Source organism: Cuculus canorus, chromosome 4 (assembly GCF_017976375.1).
Source record: "Cuculus canorus isolate bCucCan1 chromosome 4, bCucCan1.pri, whole genome shotgun sequence".
Classification (NCBI taxonomy): Eukaryota; Metazoa; Chordata; class Aves; order Cuculiformes; family Cuculidae; genus Cuculus; species Cuculus canorus.
The window spans coordinates 78,742,945-78,768,552 of record NC_071404.1 but is presented as its reverse complement, the minus strand read 5'-3'; the positions used below and the strand labels follow the sequence as shown (position 1 = coordinate 78,768,552).

Here is a 25,608-nt window from a genome sequence, read left to right as displayed (position 1 = left end):
CCTTCCCTTGGCGCGTGCGCAGCGCGAGCCCCGCCCGCCTTCCTTCCCCCTTCCCGCCCTTGGCGCGTGCGCGGGGCGCGAGCCCCTCCGCCGCTTGTCGCGCGCGCCACCACACACCACACTCTTCCCCCCGCCCCCAACTGGCGCGTGCGCGGGGCGCGAGCCCACCCGCCTTCTCTGTGGCGTTTGGCACGTGCGCGAGCCCCCGCCCTAGCGCGTGCGCGGCGCGAGCCCACTCCGCCCTGTGGCGCTTGGCGCGTGCGCGGGTCCCCGTCCCGCCTTTTCCCGCTCGGATCACTCCGCCCCGCGGGGCGCTCGGCTGAGGTGCCGCATCACGCCTTTGCGCCCTCCGCGATGTGGCGCGCGCCCCGAGTGTGGCGCCTGGCGGCGGCGGCGATTAGCGCGGGCCCTGAGGGCGGCCCCGTGCCGCTGGGCGAGCGGCTGTGCCGGGCCCCGCCCGTGCACTGGGCCGAGGAGGCGCTGCTGTCGCTGCGAGATGCGGCGGAGCTGCCGTGCTGGGCCGCCATCGCGGGCGGCGCCGCCCTGCTCCGCACCGCCGTCACCCTGCCTCTCGCCGCCGGGCAGCGCCGTCTCCTCGCCAAGGTGCGGCCGCGGAACCGGGGCCCTCATGGCGTCCCTTGGGGCTGTAGGGGGCTCTGGGTTCCCCAGCCGTTCCCTCAGGGTTCCCGATCCCTCAGGGCTCTGGGTGCCCCTGAGCTCCGAGTTTCTTATAGCGGGTCCCTCAGGAATGTGGATTTTTTTAAGGTCGTTCAGGGGGGCCCTCAGGGCTGCAGGTCCCTCGAGCTGTCCCTTGGGGCTATGGATAGCTCTGGGATCAGCACTCTGGATTTCGTAAGGCTGTGGGTCCCTCAGGGCACCAATTACTTGGGGGTTTGGGTTCTTCAGGTTTCCAGGTCCCTCAGGGTTTTGGATCTCTCGTGCTGGGTCCCTCAGGGACAATTCTCAGGGTTACAAGTCCTTGAAGGAGTTCTTCGGGGTTGTAGGTGGCTCTCGTTCTCATTGGGGTCTGAATTCCTCACAGCCAGTACCTCAGGGCGCTGGATCCCTCAGGAGGTCCTTTGGGGCTGTACGTGGCTCTGGTTCCCTAAAGGGTCAGTTCCCCACAGCGAGTCCCTCAGGACTTTGGATTTCTTAGGGTTCCAGGTGCCTCGGGGCTTTGGATTTCTCAAGGCACTGGGTCCCTCAGGGCTTAGGGTTCTTCAGGGCATTCCTTGAGGTTATGGGTGGCTCTGGGTCCCCGTGGTCTCTGAATTCCTCACAGCAGGTCCCTTAGAGTTTTGGATTTCTTAGGACTCTGAGTCCCTCAAGATGGACTCCCTTAGGGACTTTTTAAGGGTTCCTCAGGAGTAATCCAGGGCTGTGGGTCCCTTTGGGGCTCTGGGTACCCTCAGGACAAATCCCTCAGGAGGTTCTCTCAGGGCTTTAGATTGTTTGGGAGTCTGGGTCCCTTGGGGTGCCTGGTTCCTCTGAGCTCTGGGTCCCTTGGGGTGTCTGGTTCCTCCAAGCTCCGGGTCTCTCAGCGTGCCAGGTGGGCTTGCTCATGATGTATCCCCCAAGGAGCTGAGCTCTGTGGTGCAGCCATTGTGAGCCTGCAGGTTGCTCCCGTGTGCCCCTTCACCAGGGCCTGCTGGCGCAGGGGTTCTGTGGGGACAGGCCTGCATCTGGCTGTCCTGGGGAGCCTAGATAAACCTGGAAAGTGAGAATGTGCTTCTTGGGGTGACTGGTTTCTACACGGGCATCAGAAAGCTGTGAAGGAGCTTAGTGGTGTTAGGTGCTGGCTGAAACACAGCCCTCGCTGAAGCTGCTCCAACACAAACTGACAGAACCAGCCATAAATGCCTGGTTTTGCTTCAAAAGCAAGGAGGAGGGTTGGGGTTGGTGTGAAGCAGGCACTCAGCCTGTTCTGTGCTGCTCTTTGGCCCGCCCAGCAGGGCTATGGTGATTCTGCACAGCTGCTGGGATTGGGCTCAGCTGGGAATGGTTCTCCACCTGTGTGAAGGTCAGGACAGTCAGGCTAGGCACGCTCCCTCAGTGACTACCATCCCTGTAGCCTCCCTACAAGAAAACCATCATTTTCTTTTATTGTGGCAGCTTTGGGATATTTTTGTATTTACAGTAATGCTTGTTCTTTTGTCATTCTTTTTTGATTGCAAAAGTAAATATTGTGTTGCACTTGTGTGTAACTGGGTCTGTGCTAGTTCCTCAGAGTTGTGACTGCAATGTTGTGCATCCTCTTGGGTTTTAATTGTTGTTGAAGTGGCACTAACAGCTTTTATTTGTTAATTAGCTGGTCACAGTTCCTGAATGGAGACAAAAGGTTACTTATTGAGAACAAAATAATGTCCAATTCTGTATTTGTTTAATTTATCAGCAAGAGAGCATCTTTGTTACTGTCAGCACTTCTCATTAGTCCCGTTGGGTGCTCATTATGTTTAAAGATAAAAGATGTTTGCAGATATGAGCTGTGTCCTTCTAAATCGTTTCTGGTGTCTGTCTGGTGTTGCGTGGGGCACGGAAGTGTTTGTGCCATGTAACTGTGCATAAACATCTTTCTTTTTCTTCAGCTAGTTGGAAAATTTGCAGCCTGAGATTAAAACACTGTCTGAGCGTCTTCGCTATGAGGTGTCTGTGCGTGGGAAGCAGCTGGGTTGGTCTGAAAAGGTGGCCAGGTAAGTTGGTGATTGTATGTGCCGTGTAAACCCTCTCCAGATTGAGGAGTGGCAGGAGGGAAAGTCCTACAAATGAGAATCCTGTAGAACGATTCTCCTGTTGCCCAAAGCTTGGATTTTCTTGTCACTTCTACCACTTGTGTGTTATATCGCCCTTCAGAGTTCATCCATTTTAAAGCTCTGCCCTGGTGGTAAGTTTAGGCTCACAAAACCAACTCCAGGAGTGATTTTGTTGTATTTACTTGTGGCTGAAGTTTTCTTAGCTGTTTTATGGTACCTAAATAGCACTGCAACTTCTGTGGTTGTGGGCCTGGTCTCACCCTACGCAATAGCACTGTATGTAAACTGGGGATCGTATAACCAGCTGATTACCTCTGTATTGAGGAAGTTAGACCTTAATTTGGACAAGAACCACAATGAAATAAAACAGCACACGAGTTACTGGTGGGTGGCGATGGCAATGGGAAGCTTTGATATGAAAGTTGCTTATAGCAACAGGGTTAAAAGCTGTGAGGGAAGTGGGGTGGGTGAGAAGAGATGTGTGTTTGAAGACGAAAGACTTTTAGGTGTTCTAGAGCTGCACCTGAAGGAGCCAATTTGAAGAAATGCTGTTTTGGAATTGGAGAAGTAACTCTGGAGCAGGTATTGTGAGAGGGCTTTTGGTTTTCCTTTCTGAAAGGTTCCACTTCAAGAGAAACCTGCGTCGGATTGTTACGGAGCTCTATGTGCGAGACAACTGCCATCCCTTCAAAGCCACTCTGCTGGTGTGGGTGCAGATTCCACTGTGGGTCTGCGTGTCCCTCGCTCTGCGCAACTGCAGCACTGGTGCCGCAGGCTCGGAAGGTGAGTGATCTGAACAGATGTGCTCTTAACAGTTGGTTTTCATTCTGTTACTGTGTTTACACGTGCTTTGGTGGTTAAAGAATACAATCTGCAAAGCTTGACGTATAAGCTGATAGAAAAACTGCTCCACTACCAAGTTTTTAAACTTAGTATTCATCTGTGCTTAAGCCATATCTGATAAAAATGAACTTCAAAGACTTTGATTAGGTACGTTGTACAAGTTGTCCTCGACTAGTCCGCAGTTCGTACAAACAAAGAACTGGCATCTGGACGAGACCTGTCCTTCCCTTTGGTTTGAGCTCTCCCAGCAATGTGTGAATATGAGGGAGGATTGTAAACACGCTCAAGTGACTTGCAGCTGCGGTGAAGGAAAACACAGAAATTGGACTAATTGTTGTTTGGTCTTGTGTGTATGGGGAATAGAACTATTGTACTTAGATAACATGGGCCTGGGATAAACCCAGCAAAAACACTTGAGATTCCTGCCCTGCGGTGGGAATGAGTGAAGCACAAGGACAGTTGAGCCTGTGTGAATCCATGATGTGCAGGCAAAGCTAGCAGGTTCATTATCAGCCTCAACAAGGACGGAGTTATTGTTATTGTTTCTTCTTTAAGGAAGAAAGTAACAAGTTATGGAGTGAGTAAGAAAAGTGCTCATTTCCAAACTGTAACGTGTGTAACCACTGTAGATTAGTCCCTTGCATATTTTCCTCCTTGGCTTGTTAAAAGGGTGGTTGAGCTCAAGCTAGTTTTTATCACAGGATTGTCTGATGGGTGACTGTCGTGAGCTCAGCTGGGCCTCAGCTTGTACCTCCCACCATTCTTAATGCGTATGGGTAGCAGAGTACCTGGACCCGTGGTCCATTAGACAGAGATTTCCGCTTTAAAGCGATTTTTCATGGAAGTGAGGTGTAGCCAGAAATGTGGCTGATTTGATTTTCATACGCAGGATGGCTCTGACTAACATGAGGAACCAAATCCTTCTTAATTCCCTATTCTCTTCATTCTTGTAGTTCAAGAACAGTTTTCCACTGGTGGAGCGCTGTGGTTCAGAGACCTCACAGCACCAGATTCCACCTGGATCCTACCAGTTTTGCTCGGGCTGGTGAACTTGCTGATAGTGGAGGTATGTTGGTGGAATAGATGGGGTGATTGCAAAAGAATAAGTCATTTTCTAGGCTTGTGTGACAGTATTACGCATGATAACGTAAGCATAGTTCCAGATAATCATACTGAAAGATCGCTTGATTGTTCTGTGAGTTTGAACGTGTGGGTGCCTTGTTTAGAGGTGACACGTACTGCTGTGACGCATCTTAGACGCTTCACTGGCTTTACTTGAGCCTCAAAAAAATTCAGATGTGACTCTTGGAATGATGTTCTAATGAGCTTCTAGGGCATTAAGCGTCCAGAAGCATGTGTGGGGTGTTTTGCTTTGTTCTAAACCCGCCCCTCTCGTCAAACTCTAACCACTCTTACTCCATTTTCTTCTGTATCAGTGGACTTAGAGAAGGAAAGTCAGCATGTGACTAGATGTGATTCTGTTTTCACTCAGTTCCCTGTCAACCGGTTTGGATCTATTCCCTGTTGGCAGCTTTTCTCAGAGAGCTTGAGCCCTTGGGACTTGAGCTGTGTATAAGTGACTGTGTCGAGTTGCATTGCTTTGAGATGATGGCGAGGGACTCTGCTGGGTTGGTGTGGTGTTTCCTGCAAAGGACCAGGCGTGTAAAATGTCACACAAGTTCAAGGAAAGGTTGTAGCAGTGTATAAATGGAAATGGAGGATGCAGAGTGCTAGGTTACAGGGAACCCCGCTGTTGCCTTTTTTCTCTTTCTAGCTCTTTCAAAAGGAGCTTGTTTATATCTGGGTTTCTTGCCTTTCAGCTCTTTGCTTCGCACAAGGAGGTTTCCAGGTTGCAGAAGCTTGCTACGAATTTCTTCCGGGTACTGTCAGTCGTGATGATCCCCGTTGCTGCCACAGTCCCCTCTGTAAGTACAGCGTCTCAGCGGCGCTCCTGTGACCGGTATGTTCTGGTGCTCAAAGAGCAGCCTAGGGGGTTTCATAGGCGCTGCTCTAACGCTGCATGCCCTAAAACGTAGAGGCTGTTTTGTCTATGCGTATGTTTAAATACTTAACACATTCGGTATTTTGTTCAAGAGGAAAGACTCTGCGCACGCTGTATCTAAACATCATTGTCACGAGCTAGGGCTTGGAAGGACATTAAGAGCGAGTTAGCGTCCTTTCTGTGATCTCAAAAATGGGAGGAGAACTTCAGATATGAACACACAGATAAAGGTTTGCTGACTGTAAGAGGAGAACGGAACAATTCTTCGATTAGGATATTTTCCACAGTCATCTTGAAACACTTCTTGTTTTTACCAGGTGTTCTGGTTCTGAATGTTTTTGCAGTGGTTAGCAAAAGCAGAGTATCTGGTGGCTTGACTCGTCGACTTTTAGTCTGAAATGTAGAAGTTCAAGCAAGTTTAATATGAATTAATGTGTGAACTGTTGTCAGACTTCAGTGTAGATGACACTTTTTTCCCAGAAGAGTTGAGAGAGTGAAAAATGGAAGCCATTGTTATTGAGAGGAGTGGTCCTAGGTGAGTTGTTTTTCTCAATAACTGGGAGCAACCAGTGGTTGTGGTTCATGAAGAGCTGCCTCAAACTGAAAATTCTCATCGTGTTTAGGGAGGCTGAACTTGGTCTTTGTCTCGTTGCAGTCCATGGCACTGTATTGGCTGTCCTCGAGCTTTGTGGGACTTGCACACAACCTGCTGCTGCGGTCTCCGGCCTTCCGTCGACTGTGCTGCGTACCACGGACCAGATTGGACTCGGATACTCCATACAGGGATATCGTGTCTGCCTTCGCTACCAAATTTGGTTTTAAGAAATGATGTCATCTGACCTGTCCGGAGAGCTGTCCCACAAACGTGGCGTGGGCAATTGCGTTTGCTTGAGATGTACTTATTTACTGTAAAGTGTGACAGCTGGAGTTATATTTATTTTCCAAATAAAATATTGCCTGGACATAGTGAGTGATTGTTCAACACCAGTGGATGTTTATTGGGAAGTTTGGCAGTTAGAATAGTCCAGTAGTGTCTCCTGAATTATTGTAAGGAATTGTACAGATGAATATTAAATAAACCTGTGACTTGCCTAGGCTGCCTTTGTGTGGTGAAGCGGATGTGACCTGTGGGCTATCGAACACCAAATTCTGAGGTGAGGGAAAAGACCAGATGGACAGACGCTGTACTTAATGGTTTGTTTAATCAAGGTACTGGTGCAGATTGGTTCGATATCCAGGTGGTGCACATCATGTTCTTTGTAACAGTTCTGATGGCTGGTTTCCTGTAGCTGCAAAGTAGAGTCTAATGGGTAGCCGTCAGTCTTGTGTGCGTTAGATTTGGAGCTAGCGGGATGAATTTCTTGTATCGTTTCTGGTGATGACCTGTTGAGTTACAGCACTGTTGCTTTCTGGTCCCTTTTACATGAATGAAATAGAGTAGCATCTGCTTACATACTACATTTAGGCAAGTAGCACCTTGAAACAGAATGAATGATGGTAATAAACTAAATATCTGAATATAAGTCCTAAAGGTAAGTGTAAATGTTTTATGCCTTAAAGGGCTTGTGTGCAATAGTTTTACATGCAAGCATGAGTGTAATTACATGCAGGCACTTCCCATAAGGACATTCCGATTCACAGCTCCCCTTGCTCTACATCCTAAATCATTGTTGGAAAAGGGCTGCCATGCTTGTTAACTCAGATAGTTTTGACCTGGAAAAAAGGCTCTTGCCCAGAAGCTTTGCCTCTGTTCTCAGCCATGGTCGTTACTCTGTCAAAGCATCTTATCTGTAGTAAAACCCTTGTCTTGGTGTTTGATGCTGTTCCTTGCGAATGTCAGAGCTTTGCTGTGTCCCTTCCTGTGACGTCTGCCTAGGGTATCATTCCTTTGTTTTCAGTCCACATTGAGACAGGGATGGAGCAAAGAAGGGTTCAATGGCCTGGCTCCAGCCAAAGGAGCCTGTCGGCTGTGGGGAGAAGGGGTCCCACTGAGGTCTCTGCCGTCTCCTTTGTGCTGGCCTGATTAGGGAGTGACCGGGCAAGCGATCCTGCCCTGTTAGAGGGTGTCCTTTCTGCAAACAGGCCAGCTGAGTTGGGTTTCTGGAGAGGAACACAGTGAAACTTGAAATAGTCTGTATAGCGTTACTCGTGAGTGATAGCTATTATTTCAGTAGTGTGGTATATAGCTTAACCATTTTGTCTTCTATTCTGCTTGCTTCCCATTCTGGCTTTACTGAAAACTAAGAAATTGTAAGTAAATTACCAAAACCCAACAGTACTAAAAAGGTTGGAGAGTTTAGAAGGGAGGAGAGGGTCTGCTCCTTACCTTCCCTCCGCTTCTTAGTGTGAAGTTCTCTAGGAAAGACAGGTTGATTACTGTCACAAACAAGATGCAAATGTTGGTATAAGAGAGCACCATTTGCAGGGTGCTAGTGGGGAGTGCTGTCGTCCACCCGAGTCAGGTGCTCTGCAGCATGGCCTGGCTCTGCTTCATGGTGCTTGTAGCAGAGAACCCAAATTCTTAGTTCAAAAGAATTTTAGTCCAAAGGAAGAATTTTTTCAAGGGCAAAGTATCATTTCTGGCGCTTCAGTTCCATGGTTTTGGAAAGAAAGAACATGTGGATGCTAAAGTGTTTTTGTGTATGCTGCTGCACACACGGGGATGCTCAAGCTGCAGCTCATGTTGTCAGCTGTCGGACTGTCGTGGTTCTCTAGTAGAGGGCGAGCAGGCAGCCACAGCTCAAAAAGATTTTCTTCTGTCTTTCCTCTCGGTGCTGTTTCAGAGCTTAATCAGCCCATCCGTTTGCAGTGTACTCTGCTTTTCCACGTCGTTGCTGTGTCCCTTTGAAGTAAGCCAGTGTTTAACGCTGCTGATCTTTAAAATAATGAAGATGACTGGCTAGCTGCTCCCTCTCTGTGGGCTGAGGATGCCGCAAGGGAATTGGCAGGTGTTGGGACAATCCCTCTGACCGCTGGGTTGTCTTTGCAAAGCCGTCTGGGTGTGCAGCGCTACGGCCAGCTGGCAGGAGAACTCTTCCCTTTTTCACTTTTTGCTGTTGGACTACCTGTATTTAATTGACTTGAATTATTCCTTGTGGTAAATAAAACACTTCTGGTTCCTGTGAAGTTTAGCAGAGCGCTAGGAGTAACAGCAGCTGCTGTTCTCATAAGAGTGGCTGCTTTAGTTTTTGACAGACTACAAGGTAGTATTGTCTTAAAATTTTGAGACCGGATAGACTGATGAAGAATTTGGCCTGCACAAAAACTGATACAGAAAATGTCTTTAATCACTTTTTTTATTCTTTTTTGTCCCCCTCTATTTTGTAAGTTTGAGCAGTGATTTCATAATATTTGTGCTATGGGCTTTAGGTTTGGTCGTGGATTTTTAAGGTAACCTATGTAAATTAGGTGCCTAATTTCAGTGTAGATTAAGGTGAATGTACACATTCATGTGTCCCTTGGAAGAGCTGGGCTTTCTAAGCTCATTTGTCTGACTGCCTGTTCACAATTTGAATGCCTTAATTAACTTTGCAATTGAAGTACCAGTGAATAACATTTTTTTACATGCTTTATTTAATATGATCCCTTACTTTTTTTCAAAGAAGAAAGGCAGGAGTTGTTCAGGAGAGACCACTGCTATTTTGTTTATGGGGATTTGGCTTCTGGATGAGGGTGATAGCCCAGATGGCTCTTTTTGCCCCCTACTACCCTTGTTTGGGGAATGAGGGTTCTCTCTGGCCGCGGGGCGGATGCCTCTCTGAGTCTGCTTGCTGCCACGGGCGGGGTCAGACACTTGAATTTGGTAAGCACACTCTCTGAGTGTCCCACCCAGCCACAGTTACTCTGACCAATTCTTCATTGACCAAATTATTCTGTGTTCCGTGGTTTGAACCAGGAGATAAAATGATAATAAAAATTAAGTCTCTGCTTTTACTTAGTAGTGCAATAGAAAATAGCAAAGAAATGCGCAGTATTACCAACTACAATGAATGAGAACTGGGATTCAAGTCTATGATTTCTATCTAATTTCATATTTCAACTGGTGAATTAAGACCGTCAATGTTTCTCTGAAGCAGTTACATTGTATTCCACTCAGTACTGGTAGGAGGAGGCCGAGGACCGTGCAGAGGGGTGCAAATCTGAAGAAACCCCTAGAACGTGGCAAAGCTTTTCCTCTGTATTCTAAGCATTATGGTCTGAGCCATTTTATTTAAGGTTTGGGGTTTTTTTCTTTCAAGCTAATCCCTAGTATTTGTTTTCTGATAATTATTTTTCCTAGGCACAGCATAAAACAGACTACAAAAACACATTATCTTCTTGTTTGCTTATGTGCACTTTAGCTTGTTTGCAGGGTATGTGATGAATCACTTAGACAAAACATAGCTTGTCCTGGATCAAATAAATGAATGTGATGTGACACCCTTGAAAATGGGAGGCAAATAATATTATTTTCCAAGGTTTCAGATGGACGATTACTATGTTTACAAAAAGCCAGTGTGCTTCTAGGGACTGGTGAACGCTTTCACAACTCGCGTACTTAATATCTTTGGAGCAAGTGATAGGATGTTAAATGCTGGGGAGCTGGTTTCACTTGAACAGCACACTCAGAAGTTATCCAAACTGCTTGTGCTGGGTCCCTCTGCTCTCTAATATATGTCATGTACTTAAAGCATGAGGGAGGCTTTATTAAGGGTCGCAGTTTTCTGTAAGTGACGGATAATCTTTTCTGCTCTGCAAACCATCCTGTTACAGCGCTCCCCAGACGTTGTGACGATGGGAGCGTAAAGACAGCCTAGTGAGGCTGGCAGGGAGGAATTCCCTCACGTCTTGCTTATTGCAGCTGCTTCCTCAGGGTCTGGTGAGCTCCACCCAGAGGCTCAGCATAGGTGAATAATTTCTGTGGCACAGCAATTGTTCTTCTATAGGAGGAGCCATTACCTGCTGCCCTGTGTCGAACTCTGTCCATGGATGGCAGGCTGGTGTAGGACAGATAAATATCCCACTAGAGACTGCACTGTCTCACCTCACAGGTGAATTAATGCAGTTGATTGCAAGGAAATCACGTGAAGAGTTAAGAGATGGATTTGGTACTTCTTCCAGGAGCGTAGCTGAGAACTCATGGTGTTATCACAGGCTTGGGTTTGGCTTCCTCAGTCTGAGGCTCAAACGTGTTAAATGGAGGGGCCAGAAAGGCTTAAAAGCCGTTTGGAATGTTGTTGGGTACCACACACATTGTAATGGGAAGAATGTTGTTAATTAGAACCAAATGCCAGTGTTCAGCATCTGCCAGTTCTGAGGGAAAGGGCCTGTCAGACCCAGGAGTTTGGGCCTTGTTCTGTTTGTTTTGAATTTGCTTGGGGACTCAGTGCTGATCAGCAGTGGAGTGCTGTTGTTCCAGAGGGGACGGAATGCAAAACCGGGGTGAGTGATCAGTCTTTGGAAGTGCAAGGGGGTAAACATAAATCTTTGGATTGTGGTTAAAAAGCACTCTAGCAGCCAAGTTAGAGCAAGCCAAGAAGCTGCTTTTCTACTCTGGTCTTTTAAGATGACCTTTTTACGCTGCACCGAGACGGGCTAGGATCCTTCAGGCGGAGACATGATGGTTTTTGAAGTACTTGAACTGGAGTAGAGGAGAACATCCGGCTGGCTTTAGTCTCTGTTCCTGTTTGAGGGCCATGTAGATGACTGTTTGTCATTGCATGTGGTTGCCACTTTGGAAACATGCTTTAGAAAATGGCGAACCTTGAACTCTTTCTAAAGATTTTAAATACAGATTTCGCTTGAAGTTTTTGAAGGGCTGAACTGGATTTGAGAGGTCAAGCTGAGGTACCAGGGCACTGAAGTACAATGGTTTTCTTTCAGCACCTGAGTTTGAGCAGACAACTGACCTCTATGCTGGTGATTATTGCTGAGAGGGAGTTTTCAAGCGTCTGTAAGGACAAGAGGCCCTTTAGGAGTTGGAAACACTGTTGTTCAAAGCAGTAATTGCAGGACATGTTCATTGAAGCAGACAGTTAGGATTTGGAGATGGTTTCCTCTCCATGCAAATGTCTTGGACAGTTTATTTTCGTCACCGTTGATGAAAAGCCTTGCCATGAGGAGGGGCTCTCTTAAACTTAATGGTTACAGAGGGAAAAATAATCTTAAAGATGGTTTTGGAGCTCCAGGTGGTGAATTAGTAAATTGGTTATGATTTGCCAGTGGTATGTGTTGTTAATGACAGGAATTCTGTGAAGCTTCTTGGACAGGGTCCCCTCCTTTCAGTCATGTTTCCTGTCACTGGCAGGTGTGATAAAGGTAAGAAGTGTTGGCCAGAACTTACTGAGGCGAATGAAATTGCTGAAGGGGTGAAGCAAGTCTGTAGCAGAACTGGGTGGAAACTTGGTCTTCCGTACTCACATTGTAACAGACTCCAAGTAATGCTTTGTATAGGACATGGATCCCCGTCTTTCATATTGCCTTGTATTCCCTTTCTCTATAGATATGTAGAATCATGATAAAATCATATGGTTAAATGGTTTGGGCTGGAAGGGACCTCGAAGCCCATCCAGTCCCACCTCCCACTGGCTCAGGGGCTCCAAGCCCCATCCAACCTGACCTGGAACACCTCCAGGGATGGGGCAGCCACCTCTGTTCTGGGCACCCTGGGCCAGGGCCTCCCCACCCTTACAGGAAAACATTTCTCCCTAAGATGTCATCTCAATCTCCCATCTTGCAGCTTCAAACTGTTCTCCCTGATCATATCGCTGCCCTCCCTGATCTTCCACCTCTGCTATATAGACACTAGCATCTGCTCATCATGAGTTTGTTGGAGTTTAGACCCAAACAGGAAATGCTAACTTGCCATTTTTAGTCTTGGAGTTTTCTTCGTGCAGCGTAGAGAAAAATGTGATGCGCTCGGCTAAATGTTTTATTTGCGATGGGAATTTGCTTTGGCTAATGCAGTTTTTAAGACCTGTTAGTTCATGCAGAGGTCAAGGAACATTTATGTAGGAGAGTCTTCAATAACATTCCTTCAGCTTGGCAAGTTGAAAAAGCACAACGCCAGTGTTTCCCCTTGTTTGAGTACTGAAAGGTTGCATGGATCCCTTTCACTTCCAACGAGTGAGATGGCTTTTAGAATCTGAAGGCAGCAGCATGTAAAGGCAGAGATGTGCATTATGAGTTGGTCTCCAGTGGTTTTTATTTTCGTTCCCTACTTCCCTATTAATGAAGGTGAACTCAAACCCCAGCACCATTTCTAGAAGCTGTCAGCTGTGATGGAACACACAGATACGTTTTGTCTAAGCTTGCTGAAGTCCAGCTATCTGCTGTTGCCAAAAGGTCTGGAGATCCTAGATGGGAGGGAAGGTACTGTATCTGTGTGCGTAGCTGCTTTTCCTCTCTAAATAGTCCGTAGTATGTTGGCGTTTTCCCTATTTCTCTCACGCTTGCCATCTGTACAAGTGCTCAAAGCGTTTGCCTCCTCTCAGTCCATAAAAAACCACTCTTCGGTGAATTCTGGATTAAAAGCATCAGACTAGAAAACATTTGAACTGATTTCTTTGCTTAGAAAGACAGGCTGTTCTGTTACTTGCGGTGAAGAGGGCTGAAAGGTGCTTTACCTGAGCTGCCTCTTGCAACTTCAAGCAATGGAAAGAGCAAATGTCTCTTCATAGAGTTTTCTTATATATTAAATGCTTTTCATCCCACTTCCATCTGCAGTTATTCAGTGCTGTGTGAACGGAATTGAGATTGGGTTTATGCAAAGCTGAAGGAGAAGTAAAACTGGGAACAGGTTGCTGAGAAGTAGGGTGAGATCCCCAGTCTCCCAGCTGCTGGTTACCAGAGGGACTCCTGATCTGGTAGAAGCACTTGGAGAAGAGCTACCCTGAATTTTCAGGGAAAGCACTCCTGAAACCAGACCTGAGCGACCACAACCGTGTGTGCAGACCACAATCATACAGTGACAGCATTGCCACAGGGACCTCCAGCTTGCACATCTCTTCAAGTCCGTGTTGGAATTTAGCTCCGTGGGTCAGCTCTGGCAGTTTAAAATCTCTCCTGACAAGCACGCTGAGGCTCCTTCCTTCCTTATCCCTGCTGGGCAGCATGTGGGCGCTTGGCGGGCTTTATCTTAGCTGTGGTCTCACTCCTTGCTGGCCTGTTTGTCTTTTCCGTGTGTGTGCTGTGCTTCTTACATTGTAAGAGCTTTAACCGCTGTGTTTTGTGGCCGGTAGGGCAAATAAAAGTGGAGAGGAGAAAAAAAAGGCAGCAGATGATGTCTTTTTGTGTGAGACATGCCCAGGGTGGTGGGAAAAATTGTTTTTAAGGCTCTGAAAAAAATCTATGTTGCCCTTGAATCACACTTGGCCTTTTTATCCTATAGCAGTTCCTGCAGTTACACCTGGGGTGAATTCATCTCTTCATTAGCAACGTCTGGCTGCTGAGGCAAATTTATCATCATTCTTGTTACGCAGAGAGGTCTCACCCTTTCTGATAGCACATCCCAGCAGTGGCTGAATCTCTTCACTGCTGAGAAAGACACAGTTTGGCTTTAAAAGAAGGTTAAAACCACAAGCGTGCTAAGTATGTTCTGGTGCTTAAATACATACACACACCTATCTCTCTGCTATCTGTTGGAATTCTGAGGAGTGTTTGCAGTTGTGTGTCCAGACTAGCTGTTGGCTGCGTGTGATTAGTATTTACATACGTTACACAAAAAAAGGGTGATGACTCCTCTTCCAGTGTGTTTGGTTAAACTTGAGCATTCCCATGTTGGAGAGCGGCACTGCGTTGTGCTGCAGATGCAGGAATAAAGGAACTGTGTGGAACCGAATTGTTTGCTTACGTTTGTTGTTCTTATTTTTCTGACTGGGTCAGTTTTTGTTTTCTCACTGTGAATTTGTATTCTGGAAGGGAGAAAACCCACTACCTCTTTTTTGACTCACTAGATTACATCAGCTTGCTCAAGCTGCTCTCTGTGTGAGTGCGATACAGTTGCTGCTGCTTGTGTCCACTGCTGCTGTTATCCATGCTGTTGGACTGAATGAGTCCAGGTATGCTAGCAGGTGGAATTGCGCACTTCTGCGTGCATCCGTAGAGGTCTTTCAGGCTGCCAGTAGTTTTTAGCCTGGAACGAGCATCTCTTCCCAAGGGTTTTGTGGCACCCTGGTGCACATTTTCTCACAAACACACATGGAGTGCAGTGCCTCTTAGTGCTTAATGTGCTTTTCGGAGCCAGCTGCCCGCAAGTTGCCATTTGTTTCTTGAAGCACAGTCGCAGTTTGGGGAGCTTTTACAGTGGAGAAGAGGTTTGGTTTGAAGCAAAGTCTATGCCCAGAAGAGGGCACCCCTGCCCTTTAAAGGAGCAGCAAAACCAATGAGAATTTAACTGATTTCTTTCCTTTCAATGAGATTTGATTTCTGTTTGGTTGCTTGGTTTTGGGGTGTATGTTAAGCAATCAGTTTAGAATTGAAGATGAAATTAACACTAATAATTGATTTGGCGTTAGCTAAATCCATTAACCTGTGGATTTAAAGGTAGGAAATGAAGCCTAGAGAATTTGAGTGACCAAAAATGGCACATGGCAGTGTGGCTGTGTCCGAACAGAATGACATAAGTTAACATCAGCCTAAGATCCAGCTCGGCACCTGCAATCACCTAGAAAGCGGATAAGGGGTAGAGTTATTCTTTCTGCACTAGAGACCTGGCTGGATTACTGAATCTGGCTCTCCGTGTTTGCCAAAGCTAGCAGATGATTTTTAATGGCCACACCTCCTTAGGATTGTTATTTTATGTCTCATCCAAGAGAGGACAGGATAAATCTTGTTTTCTTTCAGAAAAATACAACAGGCATGGTAAATGCAGCCAAAAGTAACAGTGGTTTAGATAAAGAACCGTGTTCTGGGGAGTAGCAGGCTTGTGTTCTTTATTAGGCTCATGCTTGCGTAATATGACTGTTATTAATATCATTAGTGTTATGTGCCGACTCTGATGAGTTTGTTTGCTTAAAAACATTTTTTGTGTGGCTTTATATTCCTTTAATTATACCGTGCTCCGCAAGGTGACTCCCAAGGGTGGTCTTGGTTCATTGCTGAGAGCAGAGCGTGTGCCCGCTCCAGCTCCCTTTGCAGGTGCTCTGGGCAGCGCAGTTGTCTTGCCTGTGGTAGTGGTGGGTTCCCATGTGCAGTGGGTTCCGTGGCTGGGTCCTCTCTCTTCTCATAGCTCGCACCCAGTGCTGCCTCAGCTCCCCATCACATGTTGTGCCCTTGCGTTGGCACAGGGTGGGCAAAGGCCATGGCTATTCCTGTTCTAGAACATGCTGTTGGAGGCCCTGGCGTTCGGGGGGCCGGTGGGCTCGGTCTGACTAGACAATGTTTTCTGATTCCTTTATTGGTTTGTGATGCATGTGCTGAAGTAGCAGCTGGCAAGGAAATGTGAACAGTAGAATGGAAGTGGCTGCCTTGCCTCTCCCAAACCAGCAAGTTTCATTTTGGACAACTGTAATGAAGGCCAGATGAGAGCTGAAAAAGGGTGGCAGATGCGCTGCTTCCACTTTCCACCCAAGCAGCTAATAGCCAGGTTGGTGCCGAGGGGCTCTGCTGTGCTTCTCATATCTGCTGCCCCTTTCTGTGTTGTATGAACGGTGCAGGACCAGCGAACAGACTGCCTGAAGCGCAGGTGAATCTTTAAAAAAACCCAAGGCTGCTCAAAAAGCATCGCTTTGCTTAGGGACTTTGCCTGAAGAATGCCTGTTAATAAAACTATCAGATATAAACACCAAGTTCATACAGTGTTTCTGCAGTTCGTGTTATTGCACAATGAAGTTTGGGTTTAGATTTGTTGACTTTCCACAATTACCGTATCAGCTTACACCAGGGAGGCTTCTGGAGTGGGTTCCAGCGTTTGCTACAAAACTGCATGAGCATTCCTAACCCGAGAGAGAGCCTGAATTCAAGCTGGCGCACACAGCATTCATGACAGCAGTCTTGGTGTCTGAGAGATTTGTGTGTGTGAGAGTTTCTGCTCCGGAATAGCCATCTTCATTTGCCAGGCGTGCGTGGTTAGAGGCTTCGTGGTGTCCTCAGCAGAGCAGCCTCAAAGCCGGCCAACATGCTGATTTAGAGCCTACGGAATTATTGCTGTCCCCAACTCCAGCCAGCATAATGAAACCACAAGAATCAGACAGGCAATAGGGTTTGTTTGGTGAAATATTTTTCCTGACCCTGAAAGATGTCATTTGTTGTGCTTCAGAGATTGATGGGAAGGGAGGAGGATTCCACTGCTTTGAGTCCAGACTCAAGGGGACACGGGAACATTTGTCTTTTGTCTTGGGAAGCAGGGTGGCCAACCACTTCAGCCAAAGCCAGTGCAGTGGTTTGGGACAGCTGACAAATAGTACTCTCAGAGGTTGTTTTTGCAAGTGGTTCAGAGTTAGTAGATGTTCCTGAGTACCTGAGGATTGCTTTGTCCATACAATTAGTAAGATGAGCTGCAAGAACTCTCATTTTACAGGTGCTTGTAGGGACTCGGTGCTCAGCTGAAACCTTCTGGCACTGATCCCTGTGTGTGGAGCACGGTGTGACTTGGTCTTCTGAAATGAATTTCTGCTTGTCCTGTCCTCATCTCGCACATGGGTTAAAGTTACCATGATGGCATTCCCAGTATCGTATACGTTCTTAGTCTGCTGTAGACTGTGTAACCCAGAACAGATTGCAGTTTCCAAAACTACCAGGGCAGCCTCCTCGGTTTTGGGTTATGTTACATTATTTGGGTATTTCCCAGACATTTTTCTGATATAAAGAAAGTAGAAGTAAGTGGAAATTTCTTTTGTGTTAAGTCAAAGAAAGTAGTTTTCCCAGAAGCAAATGTCGTTTGAAAACTCCTGTCCTGATTTATACAGAATCAAAGGCAAACAGGAGAAAATCAAACCGGACCGTTAATGAACCGTAGTTTTAGGGCAGTTCAAAAAGCATTATTGTATGTAATCCTCATTGCAACTGAACATCCAAGAAGAGTTTAAGCAGCTGAAAGCAAACCAAAAGTTTTAGTGTTTGGCTTCAGTTTTGTCTTTTTAAAACTTCTTTCAGCTGCCTGAAATCCATAGGAGATGGAGGAAATAAGTGACAAGTAGCAAGTGAGAGGATGCTTAAAAGAATAGGCTTTACCAGAGCTTTTTCTGCCTTAAAAGTGTGGAACTGGAACTGTTAAAGCGTTCCTGCTCTGTGTTAGGAAAGCAGAGTTGCAGTGGCTTTTCTTATTATCAACCGCAGCTGAGCAATCGTGAGGCTGTCAGGCAGAAGGGTTTCATTTCTTCCAGGGTGACTTTTCCCTTAGGGTTCCTGTGTGAACCATGAAGCCATTAACAATGTCACTGCCGTGGAAGACACTACAGAGAGCCTTGCCACCATTAAGTCATGCAAAGTCTGAAGAGCTTGCAATCTAAATTACTTTAAAATACTGGTAAAACATTGCAAACAAACCTCCAGAGCTGCAGAGGCAGAGTCTTTGGCAAGGCACGCTCTCCGTCTTATAAAAACCTTCGAAATTTAAAGGTACCAATAAAGTCTTTAGAAAAGAGAAAGAAAAGATTGGCAGAGGAATCTCGTGTGGGACCAGTGTTTCTTGGCAGGGTGCAAATTCTTTCAAAGAAACATTTGGAAAAGTTCTTTGCAGCATTTTTATTGTGTTTTTTTTCATCACTTCTGTTGCCAAAATAATTTAATGCGGGCTGAATACTTGTGCTTGCTTTCATTCTCCTTAAGTTCTTTGACATGAGCATCTTGTCTCAAAAAAAGGCGACTTCTATCTGTTAGACAATTCAGGCTCTTTATGTGGAGCATAATGGCAGCAGCTGCATGATGCAGCAATCCAGACAGATTTTTGAGGGCTGCAGCCCCAGGCCGCACATCCTGTGGCGCAGGAATCCTTTTATTGCTTCACCGGGGCATAAGGAGAAGGCTATTCCCTATTAGTGAAGGTGGTGGAAGAGATCCCAGCTTGGAGATACCTCGGGAACAACAGAATATGGCAAACCCGCTTCAGTGTCAGTGATTCAAGTGATCGATGTGGCACCAAACCCAATCATAATCTGGAATTCCGTTGAGCACTGGTGTATTTTTGAGTGGGAGTTGCATTGGTAGAACTGAGGGTTGTCCATCTGGCCTAATGCTCCCATTCTGGATGCTTTTAAGCAAGATGTTAATCTTCCTTTGCTCAATATTCTGTTAATTATCCAATACTACATCCCGCGAAGGGATTTCATTCTGATCTCAGCTGGTGATCAGCTTATGCCTTGCTGATAAGGATTGATAGCCCCACTAATTCCTATATAAGATAACAGCAAGCCATTCTGTGATAGTTATTCCTTTTCATAATGGAAATTCTACTTCTGTATTACAGGCATTGACCAGGTGAGGTGATATCCCTGATATTCCAGCAGCTTTTGGAATTTGCTAGCCAGTTTGTGTCAGTTGTCCAGCTCCCCCTTTTCCAAGTTATATTTGCTTAAACCACAGCTGAAGTGATCCTCTCACATAGCAGTAAGATCTGCATCTTTTCATCTATAATGATTAGAGTCCTATTATGTCTAACAGGATTGGCCCCAATCTTCCCACACCTGACATGCTATGCTCCATCTGTACAACTTTTAGTTAAGAAATACTCTTTCTCAATTAAAAAAGTCTTCTAATTTTGTGAGCATACCCAGCTCTGAAATGTGTGTGGAGGTGTAAGCAGCCGTTGTAAGCGTGAGCTCTTCCTTTATTTGCTGCCTCAATTGAAGGAGGACCCAGACAAGTCGTGGTGGCCCTTTGCCAGTCTTCAAAGACTCCATGAGTCTGGAAGAGCCATTGGTAGTTGGGATTAAATATTCTGGATTTCAAGGTGGGGATTTCTTCACAGAAGCAGGCTTTTGAGCTCCACCTTCTAATTTACTAATGCTCTCCTTTCCTACTGTTTTGGGTTCCTTCCAATCCAGCCCTAGCAACAGCTGTGACCAAATGTGTATCTTCATTAAGCTCATTTGTAATCATGTGTGTCGTATCCCTGTTTGCATCCTGAAATGGCATTCTGATCACAGGTTTCTGTTCTAGATTAGTAGGCTGGATATGGAGTTTTCTTGGGCTAAATGTGAATGAACGAACAAAATTTAACTCTGTCCTATTTGTGGTTTATTCCTCATGATGCCTTTGGCTGAAATGTCCATGCAGTTCCAGCTGTGTGTTTGGAAAGCCGAAGTCAATGCCTTCCTTATCTTGGAGGGAATGTAGGGTCAGACAAGGCCGAATGTCATTGGAATCTGATGTTGTCCTGACTATGCAAGAGAAAAACAAGATGGAAATGTTGGTTTGTAGCACTGGCAGGGCTCACTTCAGTTTTGCCTTAGGTCTTCAAGATCAAAGGACAGAGCTGTCAGCGAGAACCGTATCTTAGCGTCATTACCCTTCACAGGCGACTTCCAGCTGTCTGGAGGAGATCAAAGACACAAGAGAGAACTCTGGCTGTCCGCATCCTGAGAACTCCACGCCACCGAGGAAGTGTGGTGGCCGTGTCTGGGAGCCAGCTGTGTGGCCTCCTCTGCCCAGCCTCGTGCCTGAGCGTTCGGTTTGATGTAAAAGGAACTGGAAAGGAACTGCACGATGTGGCATGACGGGTCCTTTATTTTCAAAGCAAGATGGCTGCAGGAGGCGCAAAGGGAGTGATCTTGTTAAAACAGAGAAAGAGGAATGGTTGAGAAGAATTAAGTGCACCCTCCTTGCACGCAGTAAGTGCAACATCAAGTGTGTTTGCCTAAAGCACACTAGGTAACAAGGATACTTAAACTGCGTGGATGGAGTTTGGTTTACTTTTAGTTTCTTTTTTTTATCAAGTTGGCATTTGTAACTAAAGGAGACTATCCACGCTGACAGTTATCATGGCTCACCTGTGGGCAAGAGCTTCTTAGGGTGTCCTCACTGTGGTCCTTGTAAATACATGGCAATCTCTCCAGATCGGATTCAGAATCAGTTGTTTCTTTCTTTCTTGTTGCAAATAGACCTGATTTTAGTTGTTGTCGGTATTGACAGACTCTTCTGATGGGCATTGGTTGGTTTTCTGATACCTGAAACCTAATTCCTGCTCTTCATTTTCTATAGGGCGCTTTCACGTGTTCCAAACATAGCCCCAGGAGCCTGATCCGAACTGTAGTAAGGCCCCAAGTGCACAGTGCGTTGTTTTCTTTCTGTGCTTGTGGTGAAACTGGCGTTTGCAAGAGCTGTGAAATCCATTTTGCCTGGGTACCAGACTGTGTGTTGATGTCTCGGGTGGGATGAGCCTGTTTCACCTGCTGCATGGCTACTTTAGCTATCGCCAGCGTGATGCCAATGGAATGACACAGTCAAAAGTGCTGAGTAACCTAGCCATATGCTTGTCACCTCTGCAAAATGCTCAATTTCTAGATTCATTGCACTCAGAACGGGGCCTGGAATTGTTTGTATGCAGTTTTTCCACTCCTTTGTGGTTTTCAAATAAGAACATCAGGACTGGATACGGGATAGGATGTAAACTTATTTGCTTTTATCCAGCGTGTGCTGCATTCACAGACCATGAAGATGTCTGCGTTCCACTAGGGCCGGGGGGACCATTGCACGATTTTCACTTGATGGACCTATTTTAATTTTCACTGCTGTGCTATTATCGGACTGAAAAACAATCCTTTCGTATGCCAAACCTGGCCCTCTCTCGGATTGCTACTAGGACTGGCAAACATTCGAGGAATCTCATGTTCTGACTTGATTCCAGCATTCCCCACTGATTCAGTTATTTCTTAGAAAAATACGTTCCATTTGAAATTAAACACCGGCCATGGCTGTGTGTGTTTGTTTAGCGGCTTTCGCCCTGGAAGATCCCAGCCGATGCTCCTGACCAGCCTTACGCACACGATCACATCCTGGTTGGCACAGCCACTACAACACAAGCAGGGGTATTCCCACCTGTGCTGCCCATGCTCCACAACTGCTTCTTGCTTGGGCTGGAACACAGCAGGAAAGGGGACAGGGCTTTGGGAGAGGAAGCAGGAATCTGCTAGAAGCATGGACAGAGGAGCCCGAGGACGGCTTCTCCCTCCCCTCTGTGTTTGAAAAGCGCAAGATGTTCTTTGGCAATTAAATACAATGGAAGCTGCTCGTTTCACTCGCCCTCCATCTGCATCTCCCACTCTCTTTAATAGGATATGTGACTGGTTTAAGCACTGTATAAAATAAAAATCTGGGCTTCCTGAACTTGTCATTCTCCAAAGTCAAGTCAACTGGAAAGTCAGAGTTTGTTGGGAATGTGACCGTTAAGCAGCAGAGGCAGCTGTCAAGGAATTGGGCATTCTTCCTTCACAGGAAGCAGAGTCGTGCCTTTCCCATGCCATCTTAAGTCCTGGAGTGCACGTTCTCCCACCTGATGGGCCAGAGAGGCTGTGCCAGAGTCTCCGGATTGGGAACATGGCTCTTGTTTACAGCGAGTGCCAAGCTCCATTGCCCCTGGGTAGCACTGTTTAGCAGTGCAGGTCACTGCTGAGTGAATATTGGGTCAAGTGGCTCTGGGGTTGTTATTTAGTGTTGTTTGCTTGGTTGGAAGCTTGTCCTGGTGAGAATTGGAGGCAAATTTCAGGTTGTGCAATGCTTTGTGACACTCTTACACATACAGCTAAGGGAGGATATCGGGCAAGGGGCTGGATTTTGTATAGGAAAAGATGTCATTTTCCTGTGTGGCTCTGATAGGAAGCTTTGTTCCCTTTTTTTCCTTCGAAGCCATGTTTCCTTTCTGTTTCCTGGTGTTTCTAAGTATATTCTCTTGGCTCGGGCATATGGAGTAAGGTCTGAAAAGCAGCAAAAGAGGCAAACTGTCAAAAATTATATGCTCGTGTCTTTCTTTTGGTCTGTGCCCATATAGGATGGTGCTGTCAAGTTGGTCTTTATTTCTCTGTATTGATTCCTTTCAGATTTGAAGGAAAAGCACCTCTTGACATTTTATAGAGTAATTTCTGTGTCAGCCTTCAATTATAAAAATATACAAGCTGCTTTCATGCAAACTACTTGTATATTTGGGCAGATGGATGCGTCTGTTTATCCTAAGACTGACACCAGCGGGAGGTAAAACATTGAAAAGTTTACAGCAAGTTCTTTCTCCTTCTCTGATTTAGACGATGACTCTCCATCTCTTAAACACTTGCGCTCTCTGTTGTACACTTCGCAAGGATTGGCAGCACGTAAAGAAAAAGTGCCATTTCTTTTATGTGGAAACTTACTGCTCGCAGAATCAACTACCGTAATGCTGGAAAATATGATAATGGGATTTTCATAACACAGTTAAAACTGGGCTGGCCCTGGTGGCACCATGCTTTCCTGCGCGGTGCCCAGGAGCACCCCTTGCCAAACTGCACGGAGCCTGGTCTTGCTGCTGGAAAAGGGAGTACCGTCCAGGTGGAGCTCATTCCAGTTCCACTGATATGTCCATAGGCTGTCCACCCACACTGGAGTGCCTCTGATCAGGGATGAAGCTGGAGCAGAGCTAGGAACTGGCGGGGATCTTCAGAAGTGTTCCAAGACTAAAGGGAGATAAGTGTCTCTTTTTAACAGTTGCGCTTGTGTTACGTCCATAGGGGGATAATGGAGTTTATTTAAATGTCGATATAGGTATTTTGTTTCTCTGCTATTTTAGAAATGATTCACAACGAGAATGAATGAATTCCCGTAGAGCCATGGAGTGGTGTGTGGAGGCTTTCATGTTCCTTGCACAAGCAAAGTACTAGCAAAGCCGATGGGATTTGTGTCACAGAACTACCAAAACAAGTTCTGCAGCATCCAATAGACGGGTCGCAGGGCGCCAGGCTGCACTGCAGTCAGAGCTGCAGCCGGTGAACCAGCAGGAAGCTTTGACTCCCCAATGATGTCACTGCCATCCATTGCTTTGCATGTGCTTAGGGGAATCGCTGTCTTCTCTCCCTGTCACTAAAGTCTGGGGTTTTGCTGCACAACAGCCTCTCTAATTGTGTTTCATTTGGACCAGGTAATGGGAAGGATTCTCGCTCCTGAGAGTGGAGAACCATAGCTCCCAGCATCTGCAAACACATTGCTTGTCTTTGCTGAAACCTCAGCTACTCACCAAGAGGTCCTTTTTATCGAAATCATTGCAAACCTGTGAGCAGTCTGCAAACCTGTGAGCAGTCAGCAATCCTGCTTGTCTCCAGTGTTCTTCCTGAGAACCAGGAGCTTGAACGGCAGATTGGATATGGACAGAAGTGCTGTCTGCCCCTCCCTCCTGTGCGCTGTTGCTGTTCTCAGAACTTAGGAATAGTTTCCAAAGGTGCTTTCTGAAACATGGCCACCGTGTGTCCTTTGTGGTGTTGAATAAATGAAGGCAGAGCAAACAGACATGGAAAACTCAACAGGGCTGGAGATCTTGATTTTGTTTTCTGTTTGTTATTGCCATTTTCAGTAAGCTATAAAGCAGACAGTTGCCATCGTTAAATTGTTCATCTATGAAATGTTAGAGTTGGAGCTTTTGGTCTTCTTTTTTTCTTGTGTCTTGTGGGATGTTGAAGAGCATTTTCTGGTGCTCGTGGAAGGCTGAGTGTCCTTTGAGCTGTCCTTTGGAGGTTCCTCCTTGTTGTGCCCTGTGATTAAATTAGAGGTTAGAATCAGAGTGGTTTTGGTTGAAAGGGAACTTAAAAATCAGTGACATTTCTTGTTCATAGAACAAGATGGTGAATAAGGTATAACTTTTATCGAGAGCTGCTGCAGTGGGTTACGGCATCTCTGCACGAAAGCTGTTCCTGAAAGAAAAGATGTGATGGAATAGAGAATAAGGTGCTTGGTGCCGTTAGTTCCAGTATGGAATCACAACTGTTGATGGATGCTTCTGGTTGTGGAACTACCTCTAACGCTGCCTTGAGAGCCATCTAATTTTCTTTGGTCCTCAGTAAAGGAGTTTGTAAAGCAAGTTTACAATCTCATCCCCCTAAAACCTGGCACTGCCTCAGCATATAATGTATTTCCTTATGGATTCTCATTTGAGAAGGCTTTTAGCATTCAGTGAAACTGGTAACCTTTCCTCCGTCTGGTCAGCACTGGAGCAAATCCAGTAGGAAATGATCTCCTTAGGATAAAGTTTTGTAGATTGATGTTCAAACTTGGCACAGTCTTATTCATTATTTGATTTGTCAGGGTTTATAATTTCTACAGAGCTTTGTTAAATCCCATTAACAACATCTCACGTTCATTCCTCTTAAGACTACATAGGACTATGGAAAAGGTTTGTGGTCCCATTGTGCATTTCTGGTAATGAGAGAAGGAGTTCATCCGCTAGGACCGATGTATGGATAGTTTACACTGATGTTGGCATTTCAAGGTACAAAATTTGACAACAATTCTGATATTTCGCAGTTTAAGCAACACATTTTCAGACTTTTTAGCCTGATTTTTTTTTTTTTGGCATCTTTTATTCCAATCCGTTTGTGTTTGACTATGAATGAAAAGCGTGTTTTGATAAGAAGCTGTTTAAAAATAACGGTGAGAAAGCTGGAGCGACTTTGATGATCCAGCATCTTTCTGAAAAGCTGGAAAACACAACCCCAAGGTTCTTCTGTGCTTCCTTCATAGAAAAAGAACAACGATTTCCAGAGATTCTCTACGTGATGATGAACTGCCTGTCGAATGAGACATCTTCACTGTATGAGCTTCTCGATTGCAGCCACCACTGGATGGATCCATCGAGAACAGCCAGAATCTGTAAGGTAGGAGTGAAAGCCTGGGTTTGGGTTTGTGCCTCGTGGGCAGTGGGCTCCCTGCGAGCTTCGTGCTACCATAGAGATTTAAAGCATTGCTCAGTGAGCCCGGCAGGGCAAGCAAGGACCAGTTTTATGCACAAACGTGGCCTCTTGAGTGGTAATTTTCACTAGGCACTGTTGCATCTTCTGTCAAAAGGTGCAGAGCAGGGGGGTGCATGGTTAGTCACAGACTCAGCTCTGTCTTTGAGGAAGAAGTGGCTGCTTCCATTTTTCT

At 46.1% G+C, this 25,608-nt stretch overlaps 1 protein-coding gene across 5 annotated transcripts; it reads left to right on the top strand.

Annotated features, from left to right (window-relative positions):
• Positions 1–251: 251 nt before the first annotated feature.
• LOC104063883 (cytochrome c oxidase assembly protein COX18, mitochondrial) lies at positions 252–25,340 on the top strand. Of its 5 annotated transcripts, XR_008449788.1 has the most exons (7): positions 253–603; positions 2,590–2,690; positions 3,370–3,533; positions 4,547–4,659; positions 5,414–5,518; positions 6,046–6,130; positions 6,251–6,389. XR_008449788.1 is itself a non-coding variant. In XM_054066141.1 (6 exons), exons 1-6 carry the CDS (start codon positions 355–357, stop codon positions 25,240–25,242), a joined length of 768 nt encoding a protein of 255 aa, XP_053922116.1. In that variant the 5' UTR covers positions 252–354; the 3' UTR covers positions 25,243–25,340. The 5 variants fall into 5 exon arrangements, 3 of the variants coding, with proteins under 3 accessions (XP_053922116.1, XP_053922117.1, XP_009564454.2); XR_008449787.1 differs by having other exon boundaries at positions 252–603; positions 5,414–6,130; positions 6,251–6,302; XM_054066141.1 differs by lacking the exons at positions 6,046–6,130; positions 6,251–6,389 and adding an exon at positions 25,207–25,340 and having other exon boundaries at positions 252–603.
• The last annotated feature ends 268 nt before the right edge of the window (positions 25,341–25,608 follow it).

What these genes read in the sequence shown, in the direction of transcription:
- LOC104063883 (XM_009566159.2), top strand. Translation starts at nt 355, where the DNA reads ATGTGGCGCGCGCCCCGAGTGTGGCGCCTGGCGGCGGCGGCGATTAGC. An exon ending in AGCGCCGTCTCCTCGCCAAG is followed by an intron (nt 604 to 2,589) that starts GTGCGGCCGCGG and finishes TTCTTCAGCTAG; the next exon opens with TTGGAAAATTTGCAGCCTGA. An exon ending in TGAACTTGCTGATAGTGGAG is followed by an intron (nt 4,660 to 5,413) that starts GTATGTTGGTGG and finishes CTTGCCTTTCAG; the next exon opens with CTCTTTGCTTCGCACAAGGA.